We start from the raw sequence: 24,886 nt of genomic DNA on the forward strand, positions 1-24,886 counted from the left end.
TGAATGCATCGGAGTTCCTTTATTTTAACGGAAGTTTCTTTTCCAGAGGATGAAGTTGAAGTTGTCAAGGAAGGGCCGGGGGAGGGAGGAGGACTAAAGGATGAATATGATCGAACATTTCTCATGGGAGAAGATTACATGCGGATAAACAAAAATTGGAGTATGGAACGAAGAGTTGGGGAACCACTATTTCAGACTCTTCCATAAAAGCACCTTTCTGCAAAGGTAAATTAATGGCGTAAATGGACCACGTTCTGCAAAACGGCACCACTTATTCTGGCTCATTATTTAAAAACAACATACATGCAATTGGTTCCCTACACAGAAAGGTGCTTTAATGGAAGGGCCAGAGCTAGTGGTTCCTTGTTGCAAAATGCAATCAAAATGTTGTTTCTAAAATGAGCCAGAAAGAGTCGTTTCTTTTTGCAAAATGTGCGGTCCAATTATTTCTGGCTCATTCGTAAAAACACATACGTCTGCAAGGAAACTGATGGTACATACGTTGTTTTTAAACTAGGCCGGAAATTTTAGTTCCAAATTGCAAAAGGTAGCCCAGTTCTCGCTTAACCATTGAAGCAACAACCTGCATAGGCAAACGATTGACGCATGTTGCTTCTAACGTGAGTCAGAAATAGAGGTTCCTTATCGCGAAATGAAGTTCAATTTTAGTAGTCACTAGATTCCTGATTATGATTGTAGTATTCCTAGAAAATCTGGCGACCAGTAACGGAATTTTGTCAGTGTCGATCTGGTGGCCGTCTGGTTGCTTTTACCAGTCCCGTGATAAGCATTATCGGAAATCTATAGTTCTGGTTATTATGTTTCCTGAGGATCAAATGAACCACATTTTGCAATACGGAAGCACTGTTTCTGGATCGTTTTAGGAAAAACTTATGTGCCATTGGTTTCCCTTTGCAGGAGGGTGCTTTTATGGAAGAACCAGTGATAGTGGTTCCTCATTGCAAAATGTAATCCAAATGTGATCAGGAATCCAGTGAACAGATTCTGTTTTGTATAAAAATAAAAACAATCTCCAAAAATCGTATAAAATATACTTTTTTTTTGGAATTTGTTTCATCACGGTTGTGTGAACAAGACAATCCAAGCAAGTATATTACTGGAAAAATGTGTACGGTTCGGTGGACTGTCTGTGACTGTTGGCGTTGTTTACTCTGTTCGCCGCACGATTGAAAAAGGCCTCGTCTGAAAAATTTGTTTATGTGGCGTCCGCGTCGATGGCTGCGGGCACCAATGAAACAACTCGAAGCCACAAGGAAAACCGAGAAAATTACGCGTGAGGACAATATCAGTTTACGTACGTAATGAGCCTATTAGAATCACAAAGCGAGTTCTCAACCGATTCTCAGTGGTATGATGGTATCTCTTTTTGGTTGATCACTTTCTTCATCTTTCCATTTCAGCAATATCCTTGACGATCATTTGGACCACATTTTGCAATAAGGAACCACTATTTCCCACCCATTTTAGAAACGGCATACATGCCATTGGTTTCCCTATGCAGATATGTGCTTTTATACGAGAGCGAGAGATAGTGGTTCCTTACTGCAAAATGCAATACACTACGACGGATTTATCCTCTGGTTAAAATTTAACACGCACTCCGAGTACCAGTTTTTTAACCAGAGATTAAGATTCTTCGTTTCAAAATATCTCACCAGTACCGAAAACATCACCTGAACAGCAAAATATGTGTGTAACACAAGCCTTAAAATCCTCAAAAATAACGTCAAAAGTTTGAATGAGAGGTTAATTCCAACCAGCGGTGAAGAAACCGGGCTTTCAAGGTGACGATTTAACAATCGATTTATCGATTAATAATTTCTGGATTTTGGAACATTAAAAAGAAAAATTTTCTAGGGGAAGCCTCCCGGACCCCCCCCCCCCTTCATCCCTCCCGTTTGAAGTGTGTGGATTCGCCTATGTGCCAAAATGACGAAAAAAATCCTTCATTTCCTTCTCGAAATCTACTGAAACGCCTAAAAGCAGGAGAAATTTTTAGCATTAATTTATAATTTTACCTGACGGTTATCGAAAAGGAAATTTTCCAAAATCTAACGTAGTAACGACGGTAAAAACGTCAAAAGATCGAGAATAGTCTGTCTAGCCAACGTCAAATATTTCCCTGAAATATCCCTACTTCAAGTTCCGGATCAAAACATTTTACATGGATTTTCTCAGGTTTTCCGGTCCAGCACAGGCCCCGCTGACGTTGGATTCAGACAGAGTAAAGTCAAATTTTTTCTTCCGAACTCAGAGCGGAGTTAACGACTTCGCGGTCGCTCTGACAGGAATTATCATTTTAAAAGCGCACGTTGACGCACTCCCCTCGTCTCTCGATCGTCAAAAAATTTCGGAAAGTTAAACCATTCCAGGAAAACTGTACCCGAATTCATCGAAAGGTAAACCTGGGTAAAAAATGGACATTTGTGGAGTTCGAAGTTTTTTATTCGCTTTTTTTTTTGTTTTTTGGTAGTTTCAGATCTTTGGACTTCATTTCGAACGAATTGGGCATTTCACACAGCTGCGACGGTCTAAATTGTATGAGCTCAGTTCTTAACCCCACGCACATTCTGTTACCGAGTGAAAAAATCGAGGATAGGACTGAAAGAGCAGTCGGAAAAGTCTAGGACGAAAAAATTACCTTTGAAGCTTAAAATTGTGAGAAACACGTTGGATATTGGAAAACATTAAAATGGGTTACTTGCATTACCATCATCCTGATTTTTATTTCCTAGATTGCTGCTGAATCGATCAAAATATTTGTGTTTTTGTGTTACTTTTGGTTGATAAATAGTGACATACAAACCAACCCCAATTTTGTGTTGATTTAGGTACAATTATTGAAACAGCTTCATGCACGCTGGGCTTGTCGATTTCCTTTGACACTTTTGCAGTGGTGAATGCATAGCTGAAGTGCGCTTCAGCTAGAATTGTATTTAGCAAATGAGTAGTTTTTATAGGAGGATTGAAAACAAACAAGTGGTACGGAATATAACAAAAGAATATGAACTATGCAAAACGATAATCCAGGTATCGGAACTTGGCTGTTTTGAAAACGCCTTCAAATGCGGCGTGATACCTCACGCATTCCGGAGAGTTCAAATAGTTGTATCATTGCGCCTTAGAAATGCGACGGAAGTTTACAATAAATTAGCAGTGAATTTAGGTTAGAAAACAATGGAGTGGCTGGGAAACCACAGAGACGACCGAGGGTTTAGGTTATTTTGTGTTTTACTCCTCGTATTACCCAAACTTTTGTGTTGAGTTTCCTTTCTGTGTTTGCTACCGAAGAGAGCAGTGCATGCGTGCGACCATGAAGTTTTGCAAGTTTTTTTCAAGTTTTGTTTTTAAGTGTTTCAGAAGTAAAAATTATCCAGCGAATCTTTTATTCTTCATAATACTATTGATGCTGACATACTGGATACTAAAAAATCCAGCGGGTCGATTGTTGAATTGTTATCGAATGATCCTGATCGATAAATCCCTATCTTAGCAATGCTTTTTCTCGATCGAGGTCATTTGATATCGATTGTTCTATTCGATGTATCGTTCGGTTTAAAACAATAGAGCATAACCTCAAACAAAAATTTCAGAATTAAAATTGGAAAAACTGATAATGCGAAATTTCCCATCAATTTCGCTTTTCCTTGTCATTTGATACTCGAAAGAATAAAAATTCGATCACACGACCCGTTACCTCAGATGTCTAAATTGACTTTAGAGGCTATGTTTACATATTGAACCAATCGATGCCGATACAATCTCACATGTTTGATGTATCGAATACGAGCTACTGCCGAGGCAAAGAAAACCCTCGAGAGAACCTCCAGACGTTGCCATATTTCCTTTAATAAAATACGAACTTCCGAGAAAACTGAAGAACGTTTGTATTTCAACTGTTGGGAAAACTTGATTCGCAACTTGAAATCGTGGACAAAAATTCATACCTTTCCTCAAAAATTGTATTGTTGGATTTTTTTCAAACTGTCAATGCTTATGCGGCATTTTCCTGAGCATGGCTGTGTGTGTGACCGTCTATGGAATGAGGGACTTCTCTCCAAAAAAAAACTCAAGACTTAAGTTAGGGATAACAGAATATTGAGGCGTTAACGAGTGTTCTGAGAACATTACAGGAAACATAACGCCCAAAAATGTCAAACTTAACCAGAGGTATATCGGCTTAAAGTTTCCAGTTAAAAAATGCAGCTTCAAAAGAAAGCTATTTAAAATTCCAATCCGTCAAAATCCGGGTGTAAAAGTGCCAAATAACAATGCAAGTTTACGCCCTCTATTGTGGCGGTGTCCGGTAACGTTTATCCCGAAAGTTCAGGGACACCGCTAGCCTATATACAGACAAGAATCAGATAAACCGCTCCACATTCGCATTCTTTAAAAAAACTAGAGAGTGTTTTCTGTCGAAATCTATGCTAATACATAGACGTGGCTAGGTTATTTTGCTAAAGAGGGCTTAGCGCCTAGCCTCCTTATCGCCGAGGGGTCTCCGCCCTCCCCCCACAAGAGAAATTTTAAAAATTGTATCTCTATTTGAGGCTATTAAAATGCAAATTTTTCAATCATATCTGCACAAGATTTACGCTGTTTTATGCTGAAAATACTCTCGAGTCGTTGGATTCAACAGATTTTCAGCTTTTTTCCTCCATCCAGATTTTCTAAGGGGCGCCAAATGACAGGCCCCCATGGCATGCAGACAGGGGGTCGGCGACATCACAAACGGAAGTGCGCGGTTCCAGTGGAGACGAACCTCTTTTTTTTTCGTTATATGAGGAGACGAACTATCATTTTGGACTTTTGATTTATCAATTTGAATTAATTTATTTAAGGTTTGAATAAAATTAATCAACCTAAAATTTATAATAAATATATGTTTATAATATTGGTACTATTAATTTCTACAGATGAAATTTAATTATAGTTTACTTGATATTCGAGATTTCTATAATTATCGTGTTAAGAGTTAGCGTGGCGTGGCGTGAAGGATCGATTATCGATATCTCGCCATTTGAAGCTATGATAAAGAATCGATTACTAAGGTGTTCGCTGCGAGCACCCTGATGATCGATCATTTTTCATAGGTTTGGGTGGCGAATCAATCGATACATCGCAAAGCACGCCACGCCACTGAACGGAGGTACGTGGTTACGCACTTTGGCCATCGATATGTGAGTTTTTCCGTGGTGTTTTCGTTGCCTATACGACAAGATTGAAGGCGAACTTCAACTTGACGATATCTGCTGATGAGGGACTAACACTAGAAATGTGGCCCGAAAAGTAACAGGATGGTAGATGGTAAAATGGTGTTGAGTCCATACTGCGGGGAAATTTAGGCCGGACAATTCCAAAAATGTTCACATTTGAACTCTAACGAGTATCAGTGCAAGACCGCGGGGGGGGGGGGGGGGGGGGGATTGGTGTTCAGCTCAGGCAGATTCATTCGAGTATACTAATTTTTAAAAATTAATAAAAATGTATATAAACGTTTGGCCTTGATTGTCCCGCAGAATAATGTGGACCTAGCACCATTTTACCATTCTGTCAATAGATTTACACGCATTTTTTATTGGCTTAGATTTAAAATGGTCAGCAACTTAGATCCTAGCGAATGAAGGTAGTATTTTTCGGATCTCCCAAAACCCCACTTTTAACTGAGATTTCGATTCTTTCTAATGTTAGTAATGAATAAGCGTATCAAATTATGGACGCATGCCAATTTACATGAGAATCGGTGAAATATACTTGTCAAAATGCAGGAAAGACGATCTACCCCAGAATTGTGGAGAGAGGGGCTGTTGCCACCGTAAAAAGCACTTTTGGAAACAAATGTCATAGATTAAAAAAGTCTCATTTCGACCCATTGAATACACACCTGCAGTCTAGTGGTTTAGACTTGGATATCGGCCTGCATGTATATGTAGATAAAGACAAGTTGTTTTTTTTTTTTTTTTTTTTTTTTTTTTTTTTTTTTTTTTTTTTTTTAAAAAAACCTTTGTAAGAGGCCAGATATGCAAAAAAGAAGAAAAAAAATCGGACAAATGCCGGTTAACCAGACATTGATTGAATGGGCTTTAGGCTATGCCGCCGGGCTGAGGAAAAACGCCGTATGAACATTCGAGAGTTGCCAAATTTCCCTTGATAAAACATGTATTTTTGACAACAGTCATCATGCATATTTTTCAGATATTTTAGATTAGATTGCGTACAAAATTGTCTGCGAATTTTGGAAAATAATATTCACAATTTTCCCAGTAAATTCGGTTTTTATCGGAGGAAACTTGGCAACGTCTGATGGGTCATACGGCGTCCTTTCTTAGCACGGCAGCATAGGAAAGAGTAGTCCCTTTATACTGAGAGTCAAGACAACCCTTCTTCATGGAGTCACAAACGGGGATAACGATTGCACAAATCGAAAGTTTCTCGTAATCTTTGATCGGCCCATTTTCGAATTCCTTTCTCCGTTCCTTCTCTCATCCCGTTTGTTCCTTGCCGAACCCGTAATTTCCCGGTCCATTCCAAATTGTAATATTTGCAATTGGTGAAATGCAATCTTTATTCCTGTTTGTGACACTGTGGAGGCCTAAAATACGGAAACTAATCAGAAATGGATTGACCAGGGTGTCTACTAAAACAGGATAACCAAAAATCAGTAGTTTTACAGTACTTTTTCAGTACATTCCCAAGAAATTCAGTACCTCCGCAACAGAAAAATTCAGTACTTTCAGTGCTTCCAATTACTGGCGAAATTTGAAAAATTTGAATTTCGCTCACAGTGAGACAAAAATGACAAAAAAATCAGAAAAATTCCGGACCTCCTTGCGGAATTTCCGCACTTTTTCAGTACTTCCGGACCGCCCTTAAAGAATCAGTACTATTTCCGGACTTTCCGGAAATTCCAGACTTGTAGACACCCTGCTCACATTGTCTTAACTCTCAGTATAAAGGGCATTGGCGGATCCAGCAATTTGGCAACACCGGATTTCCTCCATTTAAACCTACGGAAATAAATCGATTCTCGGAGAGGCCAGGTGCTCCGTCAAGAATCGATTATTTAGCATAGGTTTAAACGGAGGAAATTCGGTGTTGCCAAATTCTAGGAAAATCTAGGAAAGAGGATGCGGAACTTACCATCGTTTGGAGGCTGACTATCGACCTGGTGGCGGATGTAGTGTGGTCGTGGGGCGGGTGGCGGGTTGTGCGGCGGGTGGGGGTGCGGGGGGTGGGCGGTGTGGGCCGGGCGGAGCGGCGGGGGGTGCGGGGGCGGCTGGCCGCAGGGGTGGTAGCCCTCCGGGTCGCGGTAGTCCCGCCCGTGGCCGTGTCCGTGTCCGTGTCCTCCGTGGCCGTGTCCGTGGCCGTGCCCGTGGGGCGGCGGCGGGTAGACCGGGCTGTAGTCGTACGAGGAAAAGACGTCCGTCCTCACTTGGCTCATGTAATTTGGCTCCCACATCTGAAACACCAACGAGGAAAAAGCCCCGAATTAGAAGCAGACATTTGCCGCCCGTTTTCCTCATCACCGGAGACGCGATTAGGATCCGATGCGATCCGGGCAAGGGCAGCCGGCCGCGTTGCCGCGTAGCCGCGCGGTGGGTGCCCGCGTGGCGCCCGACGCGCTTCGCTTCACCGACATACCGACACCGTGCCTATGGTTAGGCACTTTCACGCTTCACTTTTTCCTCCTCGCCACAGCCAGCTACAGCTACACTAGCTCCGCTCGAGTCGGTGACTATTATCACCAAAACGTTGTTTCTACGTGTCCACTGTCCAGAGACATGTATAATGTTACACTTGGAATTCAATGTTCGAATTCGCCTGATAATGGCATATAACAAAATTGCAGTGCAATGGATGTTGCATGTGTGAGGAATTTGCGATTTGACTGATGATTCTTAGGTAAAATTTCGCGAGAAACACGATGGTGCCACTGGTTTTCTCTGAAATCAACTCCCAGGCTCAAAAAAAGCTCTCAAGTTGAGGCCAAAATGGAGGGGAGAATCCACGTCTACATCAAGACAAACTTTCCATGCAAAGATAGGGAGCAAATACATTAGCAGGGTTGTCGTGTTTTCAGTTGTGTTCAGTGTGAACTTTCTCGCCCCAGATCAGTTGGTCGGGTGGTGCTTGACCTACACTGAATGGAAATGTTGCATGTGTGAGGAATTTGCGATTTGACTGTTGATTCTTCTGTAAAAGTTTGCGAAAAACACGATGGTGCCACTGGTTTTCTCTGAAATTAACTCCCAAGCTCAAAAAAAGCTCTCAAGTTGAGGCCAAAATGGAGGGGATATCCCACCCTACCCTGAGAGTCCACCTCTACATCAAGACGAACTCTCCATGCAAAGATAGGGAGCAAATACATAGCAGGGTTGTCGTGTTTTCAGTTGTGGAGTCCCCAAATAAAGTGGCAGCCCTGTCAATGTATATGCTCCCTATCTTTGCATAGAGAGTTTGTCTTGATGTAGATGGGGACTCACGGGATAGCGTGGGATATCCCCTCCATTTTGGCCTTAACTTGAGAGCTTTTTTTTTAGCTTCGGAGTTGATTTCAGAGGAAACCAGTGGCGCCATCGTGTTTCTCGCGAACTTTTACATAAAAACCAGTAGTCAAATCGCAAATTCCTCACACGTGCAACATCTCCATTGGGTTAGTAGTCCTCACCTGATTTAAAAAAAAAAAAAAAAAACTGGCCTAGTGACAGATATACTATATTTTAGAGATCCCGCATTGACTAACTAGGGCTTTGTCTCCAACGGGTCAGTTGCGCTGGTCACAGAACAGGAAACCAAGGGTGTCCAAATCCAAAGGAAGTTGCTGTTTGGACAGATCTCATTAATTTTCGCTGATCTACAAGGATCTAGCATCACAACACAATTCTCTGATCACCGCAACTGACCCGTTGCAGGAATGAAACTTCTGGGCTATTTCCCTGTTGAACAAAACGACATAATTTCTGCTTCTGCTTCTTCTCCTCTCTGAGTCGCTTTTAGGACTCAACAAGGACTCAGCTTGGTTCTGCGATAAGGCTAACTCGATATTTGTCCTAACTTCGCAAGTGGGACTTTCCCCTGGGACAAAACGCATGCAACGTCCCATGGAGACATAGCCTAGGCATTATGTAATTATGTGAGGCAAAAGTTAAAAGCCGAGGTCAACCCTCACACTACTCTTCGCCTAATGGCCGTATTTCTGTCAAAAGGAACTATATGCATTATACGTGAGCTCTGCAATGTATATATTCTTATGGTAAACCATAATGGACTACTAGACAAGGTACGAGTTAAAGGATTCTGATACATGTTTCTTAACCAGAATTTCACGTAGAACACGAATCGCGCAATGAAAATTACTGAAACCTACTCCTAACGAAGTTATTAACGATTTTATTTCACATTGGTTACAAGAAATTAGAACTGCCCGCTCACAAGAAACTCAAAGCTCTACATGAGTCAAATCGCACACTACAACGGTTTCGGCAATCTTCTCTATCAAGCAGTATTCATTTTCCACCATGTGTTGTTCAAACTATGGACGATTTGCTATAGTTGAGCCAAAGCGTCAAGATTGCGGTTGCCAGATTTTTATATCGCAGAGACTGTCATGATCACGTTTAGCGCGCGATGTGAATCAGAGCATTGAGTTTTCATGAGCGGGTGGTTTGAATTCACGCATCAAGAATCATTAAATATCTTCGTAAGGAGTTGATTTCGGTAATTTTCGCTGTGCGTATCGTGTTTCACGTGAAATTTCGGTTAAGAAACATGTATCAGAATGCTGAAATTCGTACCTTCTCTAGTGGCCCATTCTTATGGCTAAACCAATCGTCAAACACTCTGGCCATCGGTAGGCGAATCTAAGCGTTGACTTCCGGAGGTAACTTTTACACTCTATGAAGAACAACAGCGCGGGGTCTCTAAAATGTAAGTATCTGCCGTAGGGTGGCCGTTAAAAATAACTTTTTCGAATTTGTAATGGGAGAACCCTGCAAAAGTTTCCTTTTGGTGTGTAAACAAAGACCAAGAAAAGAAAATCGAAAAAAAAAAAAAAAATTTAACCGTGCCGCACGGCCGTTGTATGTGGTACGCTTGCAAGTTCGATTTCCGCAAATCGCGCTTTTTGGCGTTTCGAAGCGTCTCCGAAGGCATGATGGAATTAATCTAGACATCTGAAATTATGGTGATTAACTCAACCTTTTGCGTACTTTCATGTGGTGTTAACAGAGATTTTTCAGAATTTTTCAAAGTACGATTTTTTTGCTCTCAAAGTAGGGCGAAAAGACGATATGCGTAAATGGAAATTCGCACATTGCGGTATATCACGTTTTGGCGCGTTGCTTACGCATGATAATTTTCATGCAGGGATCTGATAATATGGTGAGTAACTCAACTTTTTTCGTACTTTCACGTGGTGTTAACGGAATGTTTATAGAATTTTTCAAAGTGCGATTTTTTTACCTTCAAAGTAGGGCAAAAACACGATATCTGGAAAATAGTTATGTTAAGTCATATCTTGGCTTCATTAAGTTTCATCATTAGTCCGGGCGACTTAGGAATTGCTTTTTGAAACACTTTATATATTTTGCCATAAACTTTGAGCTGAAATTTGAGTCCATTGTAAAAGCTGCAGGTTGCAACGCGTTTGCAGGTGGTCCACAACTAGCTGTGATCTCGCGTGCATAGAACACGTTAAAATATGCTTGAAATCAGATGAAGTGTCTGAGCTGCATTCATATTTTCACATACTTTACTTGTTAGTTGTATGACGACCATCTGTTTAGAGGGTCGACGACCAACTTTCGTATGTTTAATGTCGTGTGAAATTTAGCCCCCCCCCCCCCCCCCAAATGTAAGGACTCATTTTTGTTTTACTCCGAAATGCCCATCACTCGGAAAGACACCTCACACAGTACGTTTTAAACATTTTTAATGCGGTTTACATACCACCCGCAATTTTATTTGCGTAAATTTCAACTAAAAGACCTACTGATTGAGGAACAACAAACTGCGAAATTTGTAGTTTGGCCGTTTTTGAGAAAATGCGATTTTTCGCTATTTTGGCCGGAATTTCGGGTCAAGGCGCTGAAAAAGTCAAGTTAGGCTGTTTTTGAGGATTGTAAATGCATATCCTATACATTAATAGTCAATCAAGTGTCAGTAGATGCGTGCACATTGCCCAAAATTCGTATCCTTAAATTCATGACTTTCGGGTTTTTAGGGGGTTCGTCAAGGAGAAATCCGAAAAAAAGAGAGTTAACTCGGAACAAATTGTTTAACGAAATTTTCCTCTGTAAACGTCGTCAGTAGGTCCTCTTGAACAACATACCAAAAGTTTACCACGGTTCCATCCCGGAACATCCCCCCAAATTGCCTAAAGTTCAAAATGGCGGCCATAATAAGGCCTCTGGGAATTCGATTTTCTTAAAATCTGCTCACAGTGTCATATGAGGTGTTAATTCCTATGTAATTTTGGTCGCAGATTTCAGATATGAAGTCAAAAAAGTCCCCCGGTCAAAGGGGGTACCCCAAATCCAAGATGGCAGCCAATTTTGAAAGATGAGGGTGAATTTTTAAAAAGCCAAGATATGACTTAACATAATTATTTTCCAGATATCGTGTTTTTGCCCTACTTTGAAGGTAAAAAAATCGCACTTTGAAAAATTCTATAAACATTCCGTTAACACCACGTGAAAGTACGAAAAAAGTTGAGTTACTCACCATATTATCAGATCCCTGCATGAAAATTATCATGCGTAAGCAACGCGCCAAAACGTGATATACCGCAATGTGCGAATTTCCATTTACGCATATCGTCTTTTCGCCCTACTTTGAGAGCAAAAAAATCGTACTTTGAAAAATTCTGAAAAATCTCTGTTAACACCACATGAAAGTACGCAAAAGGTTGAGTTAATCACCATAATTTCAGATGTCTAGATTAATTCCATCATGCCTTCGGAGACGCTTCGAAACGCCAAAAAGCGCGATTTGCGGAAATCGAACTTGCAAGCGTACCACATACAACGGCCGTGCGGCACGGTTAAAATTTTTTTTTTTTCGATTTTCTTTTCTTGGTCTTTGTTTACACACCAAAAGGAAACTTTTGCAGGGTTCTCCCATTACAAATTCGAAAAAGTTATTTTTAACGGCCACCCTCTATCTGCCTTGTAAAAACTTACCCCGACATTCATGAGTCATCACTATTGGCTGATGACCATTATAACCGAGACGAAGAAAATCACATTTTACTGGGTGCAATAGCGCGCCTGATGACGATATGACAATTGAACAGGACGGGACAGAGGGGGAAAACACATTAAAACTGACGTTGAAGAATGGATTAAACTTGGAACAGTTTTATTTAAAGGGTATTTGCGTAAACCAGAAAAAAACCTTTCGGTTTTTGCGTGTTTTTTGTCTCTCTCTTTTTTCCCCCGCGAAATTCGGCAAGAGAGAGGTTTTGTAAAAGCCGCAGTCCAACTTCGACACACGTGATGACGCTCATTTGGATGCCATTTTCCCCGTTAAATCTATCCGATACATCTCGATCAGTCCGATGAAACCCCGTGGCGTGCTTTGCGATATATTGATTGATCTGCCATTTAAACCTATGGAAAAAGCTCGATACACAGGGTGTTCGCAACGGACACCTTAATGTTCGATTCTTTACCATAGCTTCAAATTGGGCAAAATCGATAATCGATCATGCACGCCATGCCACTAGAAACCTCGTAGGGGTACGCGGTAAAACCAAATATTCCGGAAATGAATTAAACTTTTCGACGATGTTTCGAGCGTGTTTCAATAATATTAAAAAAATGTTGTGAGGTTGCTATTATGCTAAATTCGAAAGCGTTTGTCTGTCTTAAAAATTGTTAGGAAAAAAGTTGAAAATAACATTCGAAATCAACCTGTAGACAAGGTTCGAATTTAAGCATTCTGGTACATATTTTTTGACCAAAATTTCACGTAAAACACGATTCGCGCAAAAACAATTACTGAGATTAACTCTCAGCCAAAATATTGCATGTTTCTTGCCGCGTTAATTCAAACCTCCTGCATGCTCATGAAAAAAAGAGAAATCTATGTGGGTCAAATGACGCACTAAACGTAACCGCGAGGCGAAAACTGTGTTAAATTCCAACTTTTGCAACTTATCTCGATGTCAATATGAAAATATTTTTCTGCGGGTATAATCGAGTGTACGTTACAAACGTTAAATGTAAGACATTTCGCTGCGGTGGTAAGTAAAAACCAGTGGCGTGGCGTGAATGATCGATTATCGATATTTCCCCATTTGTAGCTATGGTAAAGAATCGATGAATAAGGCGTTCCCTGCGAACACCCTGTTAATCGATCCTTTTTCATAGGTTTAAATGACAGATCAATCGATACATCGCAAAGCACGTCACGCCGCTGGTAAAAACACGAAGATTAAGACGAATGTCACTCGAAAGCGTGATAAAACTATTTTAACTCTTGAGCCGCTCAAATTGCATCCATTGAGTTGAAGGCGAACTTGATTTCTCACTCCTATTTTCAATTTTTTAGACGATGACCACTGTCGATGTTTTTGTGATGCAACTCCCCCTTTCCAAATGTATTATGCTTTCGTTTTTTTTTTTACTTTTTGTCCTTTTAAAACGATTCGCTAAAAAATTCTTACATGAATAATTATACACATTAGCCATTAGCTAAGTCTATTTTGCGCTTATTAGAAATCGAGGGAAAATCCAAACAAACCGCTCACAATCAGCTCCTGATCTGCCTTGATCGGAATCATTCGATACATCGAATGCCGTCATCACTGATGAGTCCCACCCGGAAAAGTCGAAGCATTCAAGAATTCCGAAACATTCGAAAGTGTCGGAGAATTAGCCTCACGAAAACGCCGAGGATTTCTGAACCGACTCGAAAAGGAGCGGAAAATATTTTTATGGAATTTTAAAAGCGCGGTTGCGATCTCATTCACACTTGCCTGATTTTCCTCCTCGCCACTTTGTACATTTTCAGAAGCAGAGGCGTGGCGTGCTTCGATATAAATCGCGATTTCCCCATTTGAAGCTATGGTAAAGAATCGATTATTAATCGATCCTGTTTATCGATCCTTTTCTATAGCTTTAAATGGCATAACAATCGATATATCACAATTCACGCCACGCACTGTTCAGAATTGAGGGGTGGGCTTTGAAGGTAACACCGTTGAGAAACATCGTTCATTCGGCACCTTCGGCAAGTAGAAATAGGTTTGAGTCCGGAAATAAATAAATGTTCAGGCTGTTTCTGGCTCATTTTAATGTAGAAACTTTTGCAAGGGACAGTCACAAGACAATATTGTAAAAAAGAGATAAGATTTCGCGTACTCACTTGCGCTGTTTAACAATTTAATGGGACGCGTTTCGGGATCGCTTGCGGTATTTGTGAAATAGCTCAAGTGAGAACGCGAAATTTTACCTCGCATATTTTAAAGTGTATTATTTCTTAAAGGATCCAAGGCAGTTTATTGAATTGAGGGGCTTGGAGGACAAAGTGCACAAGTGCAATGCTTGCTATTTCGAGAAATGCGTGTTTGAAGTTTCGATATTACATGGATCCTTACGACGAAAATAAAGTTCAAACTGACGTTGATGCTTAAAAGTTGGAATTCGGGAGCAAATTTTTCACAGGATATGCATTACGACTAATTTTACTCGAAATAATTAATGTCTCGAATTTTTCAAAAACTGCACTTATGTCGTCACTATCTTCCAAGCCCCTTAATTGAGAATGGCCAAAAATCGCAGTATGACTAGATGGCTGGGATTAAAATAATCTCATTCGCTTAACTTATACCGGCGGAGGTATGACGCTGGAAAAAAATCAGACATGTAGCTAGATCGAGACAGATTCAAAACATGCTTAAACATACATCTTTTGCACATGTAATCCGGGAAAACACGATAGTGAACTGTCACTCAAACTGACTGAATGTATGTTTGAGTTACACACTGGATCCACGAAACCGGAATACAAAATGATAGCGAATTGTGTGCTAATTACGACAGTAATGTTCAAACGGTGTTTCCGAATTAAGCTCGAGTTTTCTCTTTTTTATTCAAATTACTAATTAAGCTTACAAATATCTTCCGACACAAATTTTCATTTAATTTGAACCATCAAAGTTGCCACAATGATGCAAAATAGGGGAAAATTGTTTTTCTATGTTGGGCCGTATCGTTAGATAAAGGATCAGGCTTGGGAAATTCATCTTAATTCAATAAATGTGAGATGTACACGTATATGAAAATCTTAGTTTTGCGGGCAATTATAAAGAAAAAGAGAGAGAGCAAAAATTAACCTCTCACAAAACTGGTGAAAAAATGGGTTGGTATGCAATAAAAATTCTGGAGGAGTTCCTACGCGTTTCCAGTCTAGTGGAGTTCATGATAAACACATTTTGAAAGCTTAAAAAACATCTTTTAATCATTTTGCCATTGATTCAATATCCTTAAGCTTTCATTTCAGGGTGTCTCCGAAAACAGGCTGGCCAAAAATCACTATTTTTACAGTATCTTTTCCGTACATTCCCAAGAAATTCAGTACCTCCTCAAAAGAAAATTCAGTCCCTTTTCAATACCTTCAACTGACGAAATTCGAAAAATTTGAATTTCCTTCTCAAATTACGACAAAAATGAAAACAATTCCGGACTTTTTTGCAAAACTTCCACACTTTTTCAGTACTTCCGGACTGCCCTTGAAAAATCAGTACTTTTTCCAGATTTTCCGGACTTTTAGACACCCTGAATGTATTCAAAACCTGTCAGTTGCAACACTTTGAAAATATCCACATGTGACTCGCTGCCATTAGGGTGAATGCGATTGGCTGGTTAACGGGTGAGTGAGGCCATTTTTTTAAAACTTCAATTCAGTCATTGCGTGTCCACAACTTTGCGTGCGTCAGCCGCATCATCTCCAAAGCTCGCGAAGAACTGAGATATGCGCAATTTTAAGCTCAACAAAGTACATTAAACTTTCTCTTACAGAAAAAACAAAGCCCGCTCATTATTCGTATAGTATCTATTTTGAAAATGGATTCGAGCTTCGTTTTTATGGAATGAACTTTAAAAACCTTTCCCTTAATTACACCTTAATGGAACTTGCTTTATCTTATTGGCTCCGCGACCTATGATTCACGACGCTTCTCACCATGACTCGATTGTCTTTTTTCATTTAAACCTATGGAAATGTATCGATTACTCGAAGGGAGGGGACAGGTGCTCCGACAAGAATCGATTAATTAGCATAGGTTTAAATGGAGGAAATCCGGTGTTGCCAAATTGCTGGATCCGCCTCTGTTGGCAACTAGCGAATTTGCGGAGATATTCTCGCCATTGATAGGCAATACCAACTGATGTAAATCATAAACGAAATTTTCACCGTAAGAAATTTTGATGTATCCTATTGCCAGTAGTTCGCATCATATTCCCGATTTTTGAATTGACCTGCCGAACTTCAAACTGGATTGTTTTAATCGTTGGCCAGGAAGCAGCGAACAACGGTTACAGCTGCTTTCGAATCCTTCCGAATGTTTTCCGCACAAAGTTTGTATCGGCCGAATTTTATTTATTTAAAAAAGTGTATGAACAGAGACAATGCATGTGCATGTAGTTTTGATATTCTTCCTATAGCATTCAAGTGCCCTTGAAAGTCGACTCTTAAATTCGCCAAATTATTGTAAACGAAAACCAAAGGGTCGAGAAACCATTGGTTTGAGCAATCCTAGTCTAATCTGCAAAAACTCCTCGAGCGAAGAGCACACCCCGAAATTCATCGGTGATAATTAGGCGAGTTTTATTGGATTGCATGGTCAACAAGTTGCTCGTTATCATCATACGGCGGAAAGTAGCGTTGATCTCCGAATTTCACTTTTGCTTCACCCTATGTGCCTCGATTGTCAGTGCGTCTCTGGAGTGTATATTTTCAGTGTATGATGAACTCGATCGCGAGTTTTTTGGTATTATTTTGCAAAGTTCTGAGCTGAAAAAGTTGTTTGGATATTCGCGGACTTTTCGACACCGGTGACTGAAAGATGACAATTACCACATATCTTTCTTTCGCGCTTCTGAGAATTTCACTCGGAAAGTCAGTGGCGACTTTTCTGACGGCACAGGTGGCTAGACAATAAAATCGATGATAATCGCACACTCTTTCCAATAGTCACCATCATCTGGGCAGGACGAAACATAAGCTAAAAATTATGGTGCTCCACCTCGATCTGATTTTTCATGGAGCTCTGTTACTTATCGACGAGGCACCGGTATAGTTACACCAGCTGTGGTAAAAATGGCAAGTAACACTTGCCTTCGGAGAAGATACGACACTGAGGCCAGCGCCAAAAACACTAGTGTCACTGTCAATTCATTCTACTTTTGAAGCGTTGAATAGTTGAATGGGTCAGTTGCGCTGGTCACAGAATCGTGTTGTGCATGATGCTTGATTCTCGCAGATCAGCTAAAAATTTTAAGATTCATCTAAACAGCCGGTTTATGACGTCATCCACCTCGGATGTGACATCCTTGGTTTCTTCCGCCTTGCTTTCATCAGTCAGGGAAACACACATTTGCACTGGTTACTCGACGTGAGACTCGGATGAAAGCAAGGTGGAAGAAACCAGGGGTGTCCATACCATGGTGGATGACGTCAAAAACCCGACTTTTCAAAGTGCGATATCTCGGTCCATATTGAACATGGAGTTGCTGTTCAGACATCTCTTGATATATTTCCGGACTTGTAGACACCCTGCTGGGTCATAGCTGCCGAAGGTATTGGTCCACTATGCCAAGTTTTCGGTATATTTATCGGATTTCGGCAGCTGGAGCCAAAATCCGCGGACTGCTCAGTTTTCCAAGGTTGCCGATATTACAGAATTCTTTTTTCCGAAAGTCCACTGCCGGGATCATCGAACTGATTGTTAATTTTGAATCACCAAACGCGCAGTAAAATGGAATTTCTCTAGACTATACGCTGAAATATCCGCAAAAGAAACCATGACGTTTCTGACTGGCACAATAGGCCGTAAAAACTGAGTTTTCGAACACATAAGGAAAACTCGCCTTCAAAATATTGCGTAATGCCATTCCCTCTCCTCTCTGACTGGAAGCGTTCGGACAGTTTTGCTAAAGTGAACAGTTAGGCGTGATATTACCTAATTACAAACGTGAATTGTAGATACTGATCACACTGGCAAATCGACTTCATAACTATACCCAAGAAGACTGAATCAAATCGGTGAGAAGGGCAATCGCCAATAAAACCTATCAGCTTTCTAAGATTTCTACAGGATGTGCAATGTGCATGATCTTAAAAATACCGACCCCGTCGATCCTTGCGCTAAGGAAGAACGCCGTATAGACATTTGAGTGTTGCCGAATTTCTCTCGATGAAATGTATATTTTTGAGCCCAGTTATCTATATATTTCTAAAAAATATAAGTTTAAGGTGGATCTTCAGCTTTTGCGCAATACATTCTGGGTACAATCAATACATCTCAAATAACCATTTGTTGAATTATTTTGGGAAAATCTTAATTTCAGTCTGTAGATTATATCATTGAAGAATGCATGTTCCTGTCGAAAATCATCTTCCAAAATCTTGAAATGAAGTCAAAAGTACTGTTTCCATTTTGCAACCCATTTCAATGTATCGAAATCAATGGTTAACTGGAAACAGTGCTTTTGACTTTGTTTTGAGGTTTTTGAGGGTGATTTTCAGCAGGAACATTCTTCAATGATTTATTTGCAGACTGAAATTAAGATTTTTCCAAAACAATTCACCTGGTGGTTAAAATTTGAGATACATCGATCGCACCCATAGTGCAGAGCGCAAAAGCTGAAGATCCGCCTTAAGAACCAGTCTAGTGGAATTTAGTACATCTAGTGGTCCACGAAAGAGGGACCGATGGAGAGGGGATATACACGAGAAATGGTATCACGCAGTGGCGTGGCGTGCTGTGCGATGTATCGATTGTTATGCCATTTAAACCTATTGTGACGAATCGATTATTAAGGTGTTCGCTGCGAACACCCTGTTTATCGATACTTTTCCATAGGTTTAAATGGTCGATCAATCGATATGTCGCAGGCAAATAGTGAAATCAGGCATTTTGTCACATGCCTAGGCAGATAGTCAAATTTTGACGGTCTACAAAATTTTGTGAATTTATGGCGAAGAGCTCACGATTTTTAACCATTTTTGGAAAAATAATTAATCAAACCTACGAACTCTTTTTGTCTCTTCCTCTTCAATTGTTTCTCATATTTTTAAATGTTGAAATTCCGAAAACTCTGCATTTTATGTCAAGCTGAAAATTTCAAGATCAGTGTCTGTCCAGGAGCTAAAAATTGTTTAAAATACTATTGTGTACTGCAAATTTTTATCAACAATTTTTTTTGCAGGAGCAATGCATTATTTTGTCTGAAATGAGGAAAAGAATCAGAATTACAATCTAAGTTAGAATATTTGACTATTTGCCTAGGCATTTGACAAAATGCCTGATTTTACTATTTGCCTGCGACAGATATATTGCAAAGTACGCCACGCCACTGGTATCACACCGCTGCCTAATCGAGCATTTTACGACGCGTTCTCATGGAGGAACAACTTTCCACCTTTCTGCGCGTCCGGAGCAACTTTTTCAACATTGCAATTTTTTTCAACTCATCTCGATTGCGGTAAAGTTTCTACCGAGTTTGAGGTAAATCGCTTCGATGAATTTTTTATTCACCGAATTACGGCGAGCTGGCACGGTAGCTTTGAGTCGAGTCAAAATAATGGAGTCAATTTTCTCTTTTAGGGAATGATCCCCCTCCCCCCAAGACAGATATCCCCGATCTCGTCCATTGGTGTTACAAAAACTATTCCCTCCTATTGCATGAAAAAAAAAAAAAATGTTACACTCATCCAATCGGTCATACGTAAGTTTAATTCGTTTTCCTTCTCAGAGAAATTCCCTATGGCTAAGTATAACACCCCTCATGTGTTCCGATAACTTCCATAAAGCACATCACCAAAAAGAGGCTTTTTTGGCCTCTATTCGAAGAGCCAGAGCGAATTTCATGGACCTGTGGCTTTAGTGAAAGCTGGCCTCTGATAACGGTTTTTATGTCGAGTTCAAAGCCTATTTTGGCGTTACAGCATTGCTAGGTTCACGTGATTCAGTATTAACACGATTGCTCTCTATGTGCAGAAAAGAGAGACTGTGCATCACTACATCGCTAAAAATCACCTTTGAACACAAGCTAAAAATTACAACACGGGCTGTCCTCATTATGAGGTCTCAGTTATAACACGACTCATTTTAACATCATCTCACTGGAATCCGTGGGTTCCCAAAAAAAGGGGGCAACTTTTTTCGGAGCGGTGGGGAAAGGCGAGAGACCCTGGTGTCACGCAAAATTTACTTGCGTCGAATTTTTAGCGTCCAAGTCCGACTGCAGCAGCGGCCTCAAAAATTTCAAGCAAAACACGATTCTAGCATCAAAAATGACTGAAATTGACTCCTAACTAAGATATTAACGGTTTTATTTTTCATTGGTTCCGGAAAATTTGAATTGCCCGGTCACAAGAAACGCAATCCTCTACGGAAGTCAAAAGGCTTCTCACGACAATTTTGGCATGCTCCGCAACGAGCATTGATCCTTTCCTATCCTTAACTGTTCAGCGTGTAAACAAGTTGCTATAGCTAAGCCAAAGCGTCAAGATTGGGGCTCTCATACTTCCCTATTCGCATAGACTGCCGCGGTAACGTTAAGTGTGCGATTTGACTCACGTAGACCATTGCGTTTTCATGAGCGGGAGGTTTGAATTCACGCGTCAAGAAACATTTAAAATCTGGATAAGGAGTTAATTTCGACAATTTTCCTCCTGCAAATCGTGTTCTACGTGAAATTTTGCTTAAGAAACATGTACAAGAATGCTTACACTGGAAAAAAAACATTGGATCTAGAGTCCAGACTCTTAAAAACATCGACAAGAAAAAGTACTCTTGATTCAATAAGAATCTAGCTTAAATCAAGAACCAAGCCTCTTAATTTAAGCGGATTTCCTTTTGATTCAAGCAAAAATCCGGTTGAATCAAGAGTATTTATTCCTGTCAATGTTTTCAAGAGCCTGGACTCTAGATCCAATGTGTTTTTTTTTTTTGTTTTTTTTTCCCAGTGTAACTTCGCACCAAGTCTGGTGGTCCATTGTAAAGTCTCCGAAACGGATAGGTAAATCCGAACCATGCATGATATCTTCAAAAAGCCCTACTTTTTCTTATAGTCGACTGGTTCGTGAATGACGCCACTTTTTTCCGCTAGTCTAAAAATACAATCTTCACAAAAAGGAGTACCTTCAAAACTCACGCTAGAGACTCCTATGGCGCGGATGTGAGAGGCAAAATGGCAGAGAAAAAATATCGTCACACGTGAATCACATTATATTTTTTAAAAACTGGGGTTTTTCTGCAGTTAACCTGACGGGGGCGCAGTCATGATTAACTTTTTTTTAACAGCATGATTGTTCTTTCATAGTTCTGGGGGGAAAAAACCAAATGAGAATGCGTCTGTTGCACGTGTGGAACACCGCCGCCGTGTAAGTAGCCTTAGCAGGAGTAAAATGTCACGAAAAACGCGATGATCGTACTTAAAAGGCTGAAATCCATCCCTCAATGTTTACTTACTTTAGAACGTGCTTTTTCAAATCTCCCCGGAGCAGTTTTTCAGTCACCGGAAACGAGCAGGCGACAACTTCCGGTTGCCTAGGAGGTTATCGATAAATGGAGGTAGTTGTCGTTATTTGTCGTTGTTCTTCATTTGACGGTTTACAGGAAACGTGAATTTTGGAGGTGGTCCACACTAACGCACACCATCTCTCTAGTTTATCGATTTGCAAGTTATATCGCGATGGATACTATGATTAGAATGGACCACTAGACAAAGGTACGAATTTCAGCATTCTGATACACGTTTCTTCACCAAAATTTCACGTGAAACACGATGCGCATTTGCGCACAAGAAAAATTACCGAAATCAACTCCTTCCGAAGATATTTAATGATTCTTGGTGCGTGAATTGAAACCACCCGCTCATGAAAACTCATTGCTCTTCGTGATTCACATCGCCCGCTAAACTTTATCGGCGCGTTTACTTAAGTTGCACATGAACCTCAGGTGCGGATCTTCATGACTTCTCGCACGACAAAAAACCGCTGAGTGGGTTAAACATGTCGCCGTAAAATCGAAGCAGTAGAAAAACTAATTCGGATATTTCAAAAAAGTAAGATACTACGTACTCGTGCGAATGTTTTCAGGGGCAGAGGTGGAGATGAAAAGTGCAATTCCAAAAGGCTCGAACAAATTTGAAAGTGAAAAAAAAAGACGAAAAAAATCAAGAAAAACAAAAAATTTGAAATTTCTGAATTTTTCCGGAATTATTAATTGAGCCTTTGAAGATCCGGAAGCGTTTCAAATGGTCTTCCCATTGATGCGGCATTATTATGCTACCCTCACTGGTAAAAAAAACCTCCTGGTGCAAGAGTGCAGTTTCTTGTCTGGATTTAAGAGTCTGGACTCTTGTTTCAATGCAAAATCCGCTTGAATCAATGCAAAATCCGCTTGAATGAATGCAAAATCCGCTTGAAACAAGAGTTCAAGAGTCAAGACTCTTAAATCCGGCGACAAGAAACTGCACTCTTAAGTCAATGCAATGCGGCATTGGTCCAAGAGGTTTTTTTACCAATGAACTGAGGTGCTATACACAAAGGGGAATTAAGAGAGAAAAGCCCCAACCAAACCTCTAATCCAAACGAAAACATTTACAATGTGCGAATATTTCAGGCTTGAGATGAAAAATTTCAAAAACTAGAATCACTGTTTCTAGGCGTTTTTAGGGCTCCTGAATGCTTCCCCGAAAGTTTCAAAAGCTTTCGTGAAATTTTCCATCTCTGTTCAGAGCTATTGCTATTCGCTGCGTTGGAAAATTTGTAGGGTGATAACGACTCTAGTTCAGAAATCTTTTGGACACGCATGTATCTCGCATGTATGTGAGCGGGAACCATGGTTATAGGTGGCGGATATGAAGACACATCAATAGCCGGCCAGGTCTTACAATTAGCGGGCGGAGAAAAATCATTTTTTTCCCCTGTCTCACGACTGAATATCCTCCATTTTCCCCGTTGTTCTTTCAGCGCTTTTGTCTCCTTTTTTCACCTATTTTTCCATTTGCCACCACAGCAACCCTCAAAATTGTACGCAAAACCAGCTCATAACGCAACCAACAAGAACGCAAATTCGGATACCTGCGCATCAAAGGCATTTGTACGAGTTATTCATATGAAGGACTCATATCGTATACTATTTTGCAAAGAAGATGACGCAAGTAATCAAACGGAGCGGTGATCAAATTTTAACAATAAGCTGACGTACCCTACCCATACTGCCGTGCTAAGGAAAAACCCCGTATGAACATTCGAGAGTTGCCAAGTTTCTTTCGATAAAATGTTGATTTTGGAGGAAAGCTATGGATATTTTCCCTTGAAATTTTCAGGAACTTTAGGTGAAATTGCGGACAAAATTACCTGAACAATTGGAAGAAAACTATTTAAAAAATTTCCCGCGGGAACTCGTGATTTTCTAACGGAAATTTGGCAACGCCTGGAGGCTCATATGACGTTTCTCCTTAGCACGGCAGCATACGTTTTTGACGCATCTTAAGAAATCAATGGACCTAGAGACTTCTTTGTTTCTAAAATAGCAAATGCGAAGGTAAACTTTAGATTTCTAAGATTTTGTCACGAAGGTAGAATATTATAAACTTGTGCATACTTATTCATAGCCAGAAATGAAAGTCATTTATTGATTTGCATGTGACGAATATGTTGATTAAAGGGTATCGCGTTTAAATTGGTTGATTGACCAAATCGCGATTTCCAGAAAAATTCTTTAAAAGTAGAAAAAGTACAAATTAGCTAAGTCATATCGAATATGGAGTCGAAAACAAGAGTTCCGCTTGGATAATCAGACGGACAATCAGACCTTATTTTCAGTTATAAGGTAATTCTTCAATTCGGGTCGCATAACCGGAACTTCGGCATTTTAGGTCATCCAGATAATTCGATTTGTCTAGCTGCACATTCAATAATTGGCACAACTAGACTCCAGTCTTCGATTCATTCAATTCCGAAAGTTCGAAGTGTTAACATACCATTCGAAATATTTGATCGTTTACAACGAACGATTTGTCAAACCGAACATCTGTAGTTTGTCGGACCGTGTTTTTTATCGTTTCAGTTCATTGTGAAAATTAAGTTACATGCAAAGGCTTATTTTGACAAATCGCGAATATTTTCAAGCCGTATTGAATGTCGATCATTCATGGCATGTAATGGGAATTTTCCGCGACTTTTGGGCATTTTTTACATTTGAATATCTTCCTACCTATCTATGAGAAATGTTTAACCTCGCAATTTTTGTTGCGTGGCAACATGAAATTTAATAGTTGTTCTAAGTCGCGCTCTAGATGATTCCGAAATTTCCTAGACGAGCCTCCGATGAAAAATGTGTATGGCAACATCTAACCGCCCAGAAATGTCAGAAAAGTTCTTTATATTACTGTCTGTTCAGTGTGAGGCCTCAATAAGCTAAATGATAATGCATATACTTGCACAACCACACAAAAGGGCTTACACGAACTGCAATGTTTGACAAGTCAATAAATGCTGCGCGTTTTTCAGAAGTAAAATTGTCCGAACTAAAACTTTAAATTTTGAACAAGATACCTAGTACAAAAATTTCAAGCAAAAATTTCGTATAAGGCTCCGATTGGAAATAAAATTTTAAAAAAATTAA

At 40.1% G+C, this 24,886-nt stretch overlaps 1 protein-coding gene across 2 annotated transcripts in view; it reads right to left on the bottom strand.

Annotated features, from left to right (window-relative positions):
* The window catches only part of LOC109033520 (ETS-related transcription factor Elf-5), a 44,616-nt gene that overhangs the window by 7,090 nt on the left and 12,640 nt on the right, over window positions 1-24,886 (bottom strand). For both annotated transcript variants that reach the window (XM_019046184.2, XM_019046183.2), the window contains exon 2: window positions 7,162-7,480. In XM_019046184.2, coding sequence (XP_018901729.2) covers window positions 7,162-7,480 — 319 coding nt within the window. The remainder of the gene's footprint in view (window positions 1-7,161; window positions 7,481-24,886) is intronic.

Source organism: Bemisia tabaci, chromosome 4 (genome assembly GCF_918797505.1).
Source record: "Bemisia tabaci chromosome 4, PGI_BMITA_v3".
NCBI lineage: Eukaryota > Metazoa > Arthropoda > Insecta > Hemiptera > Aleyrodidae > Bemisia > Bemisia tabaci.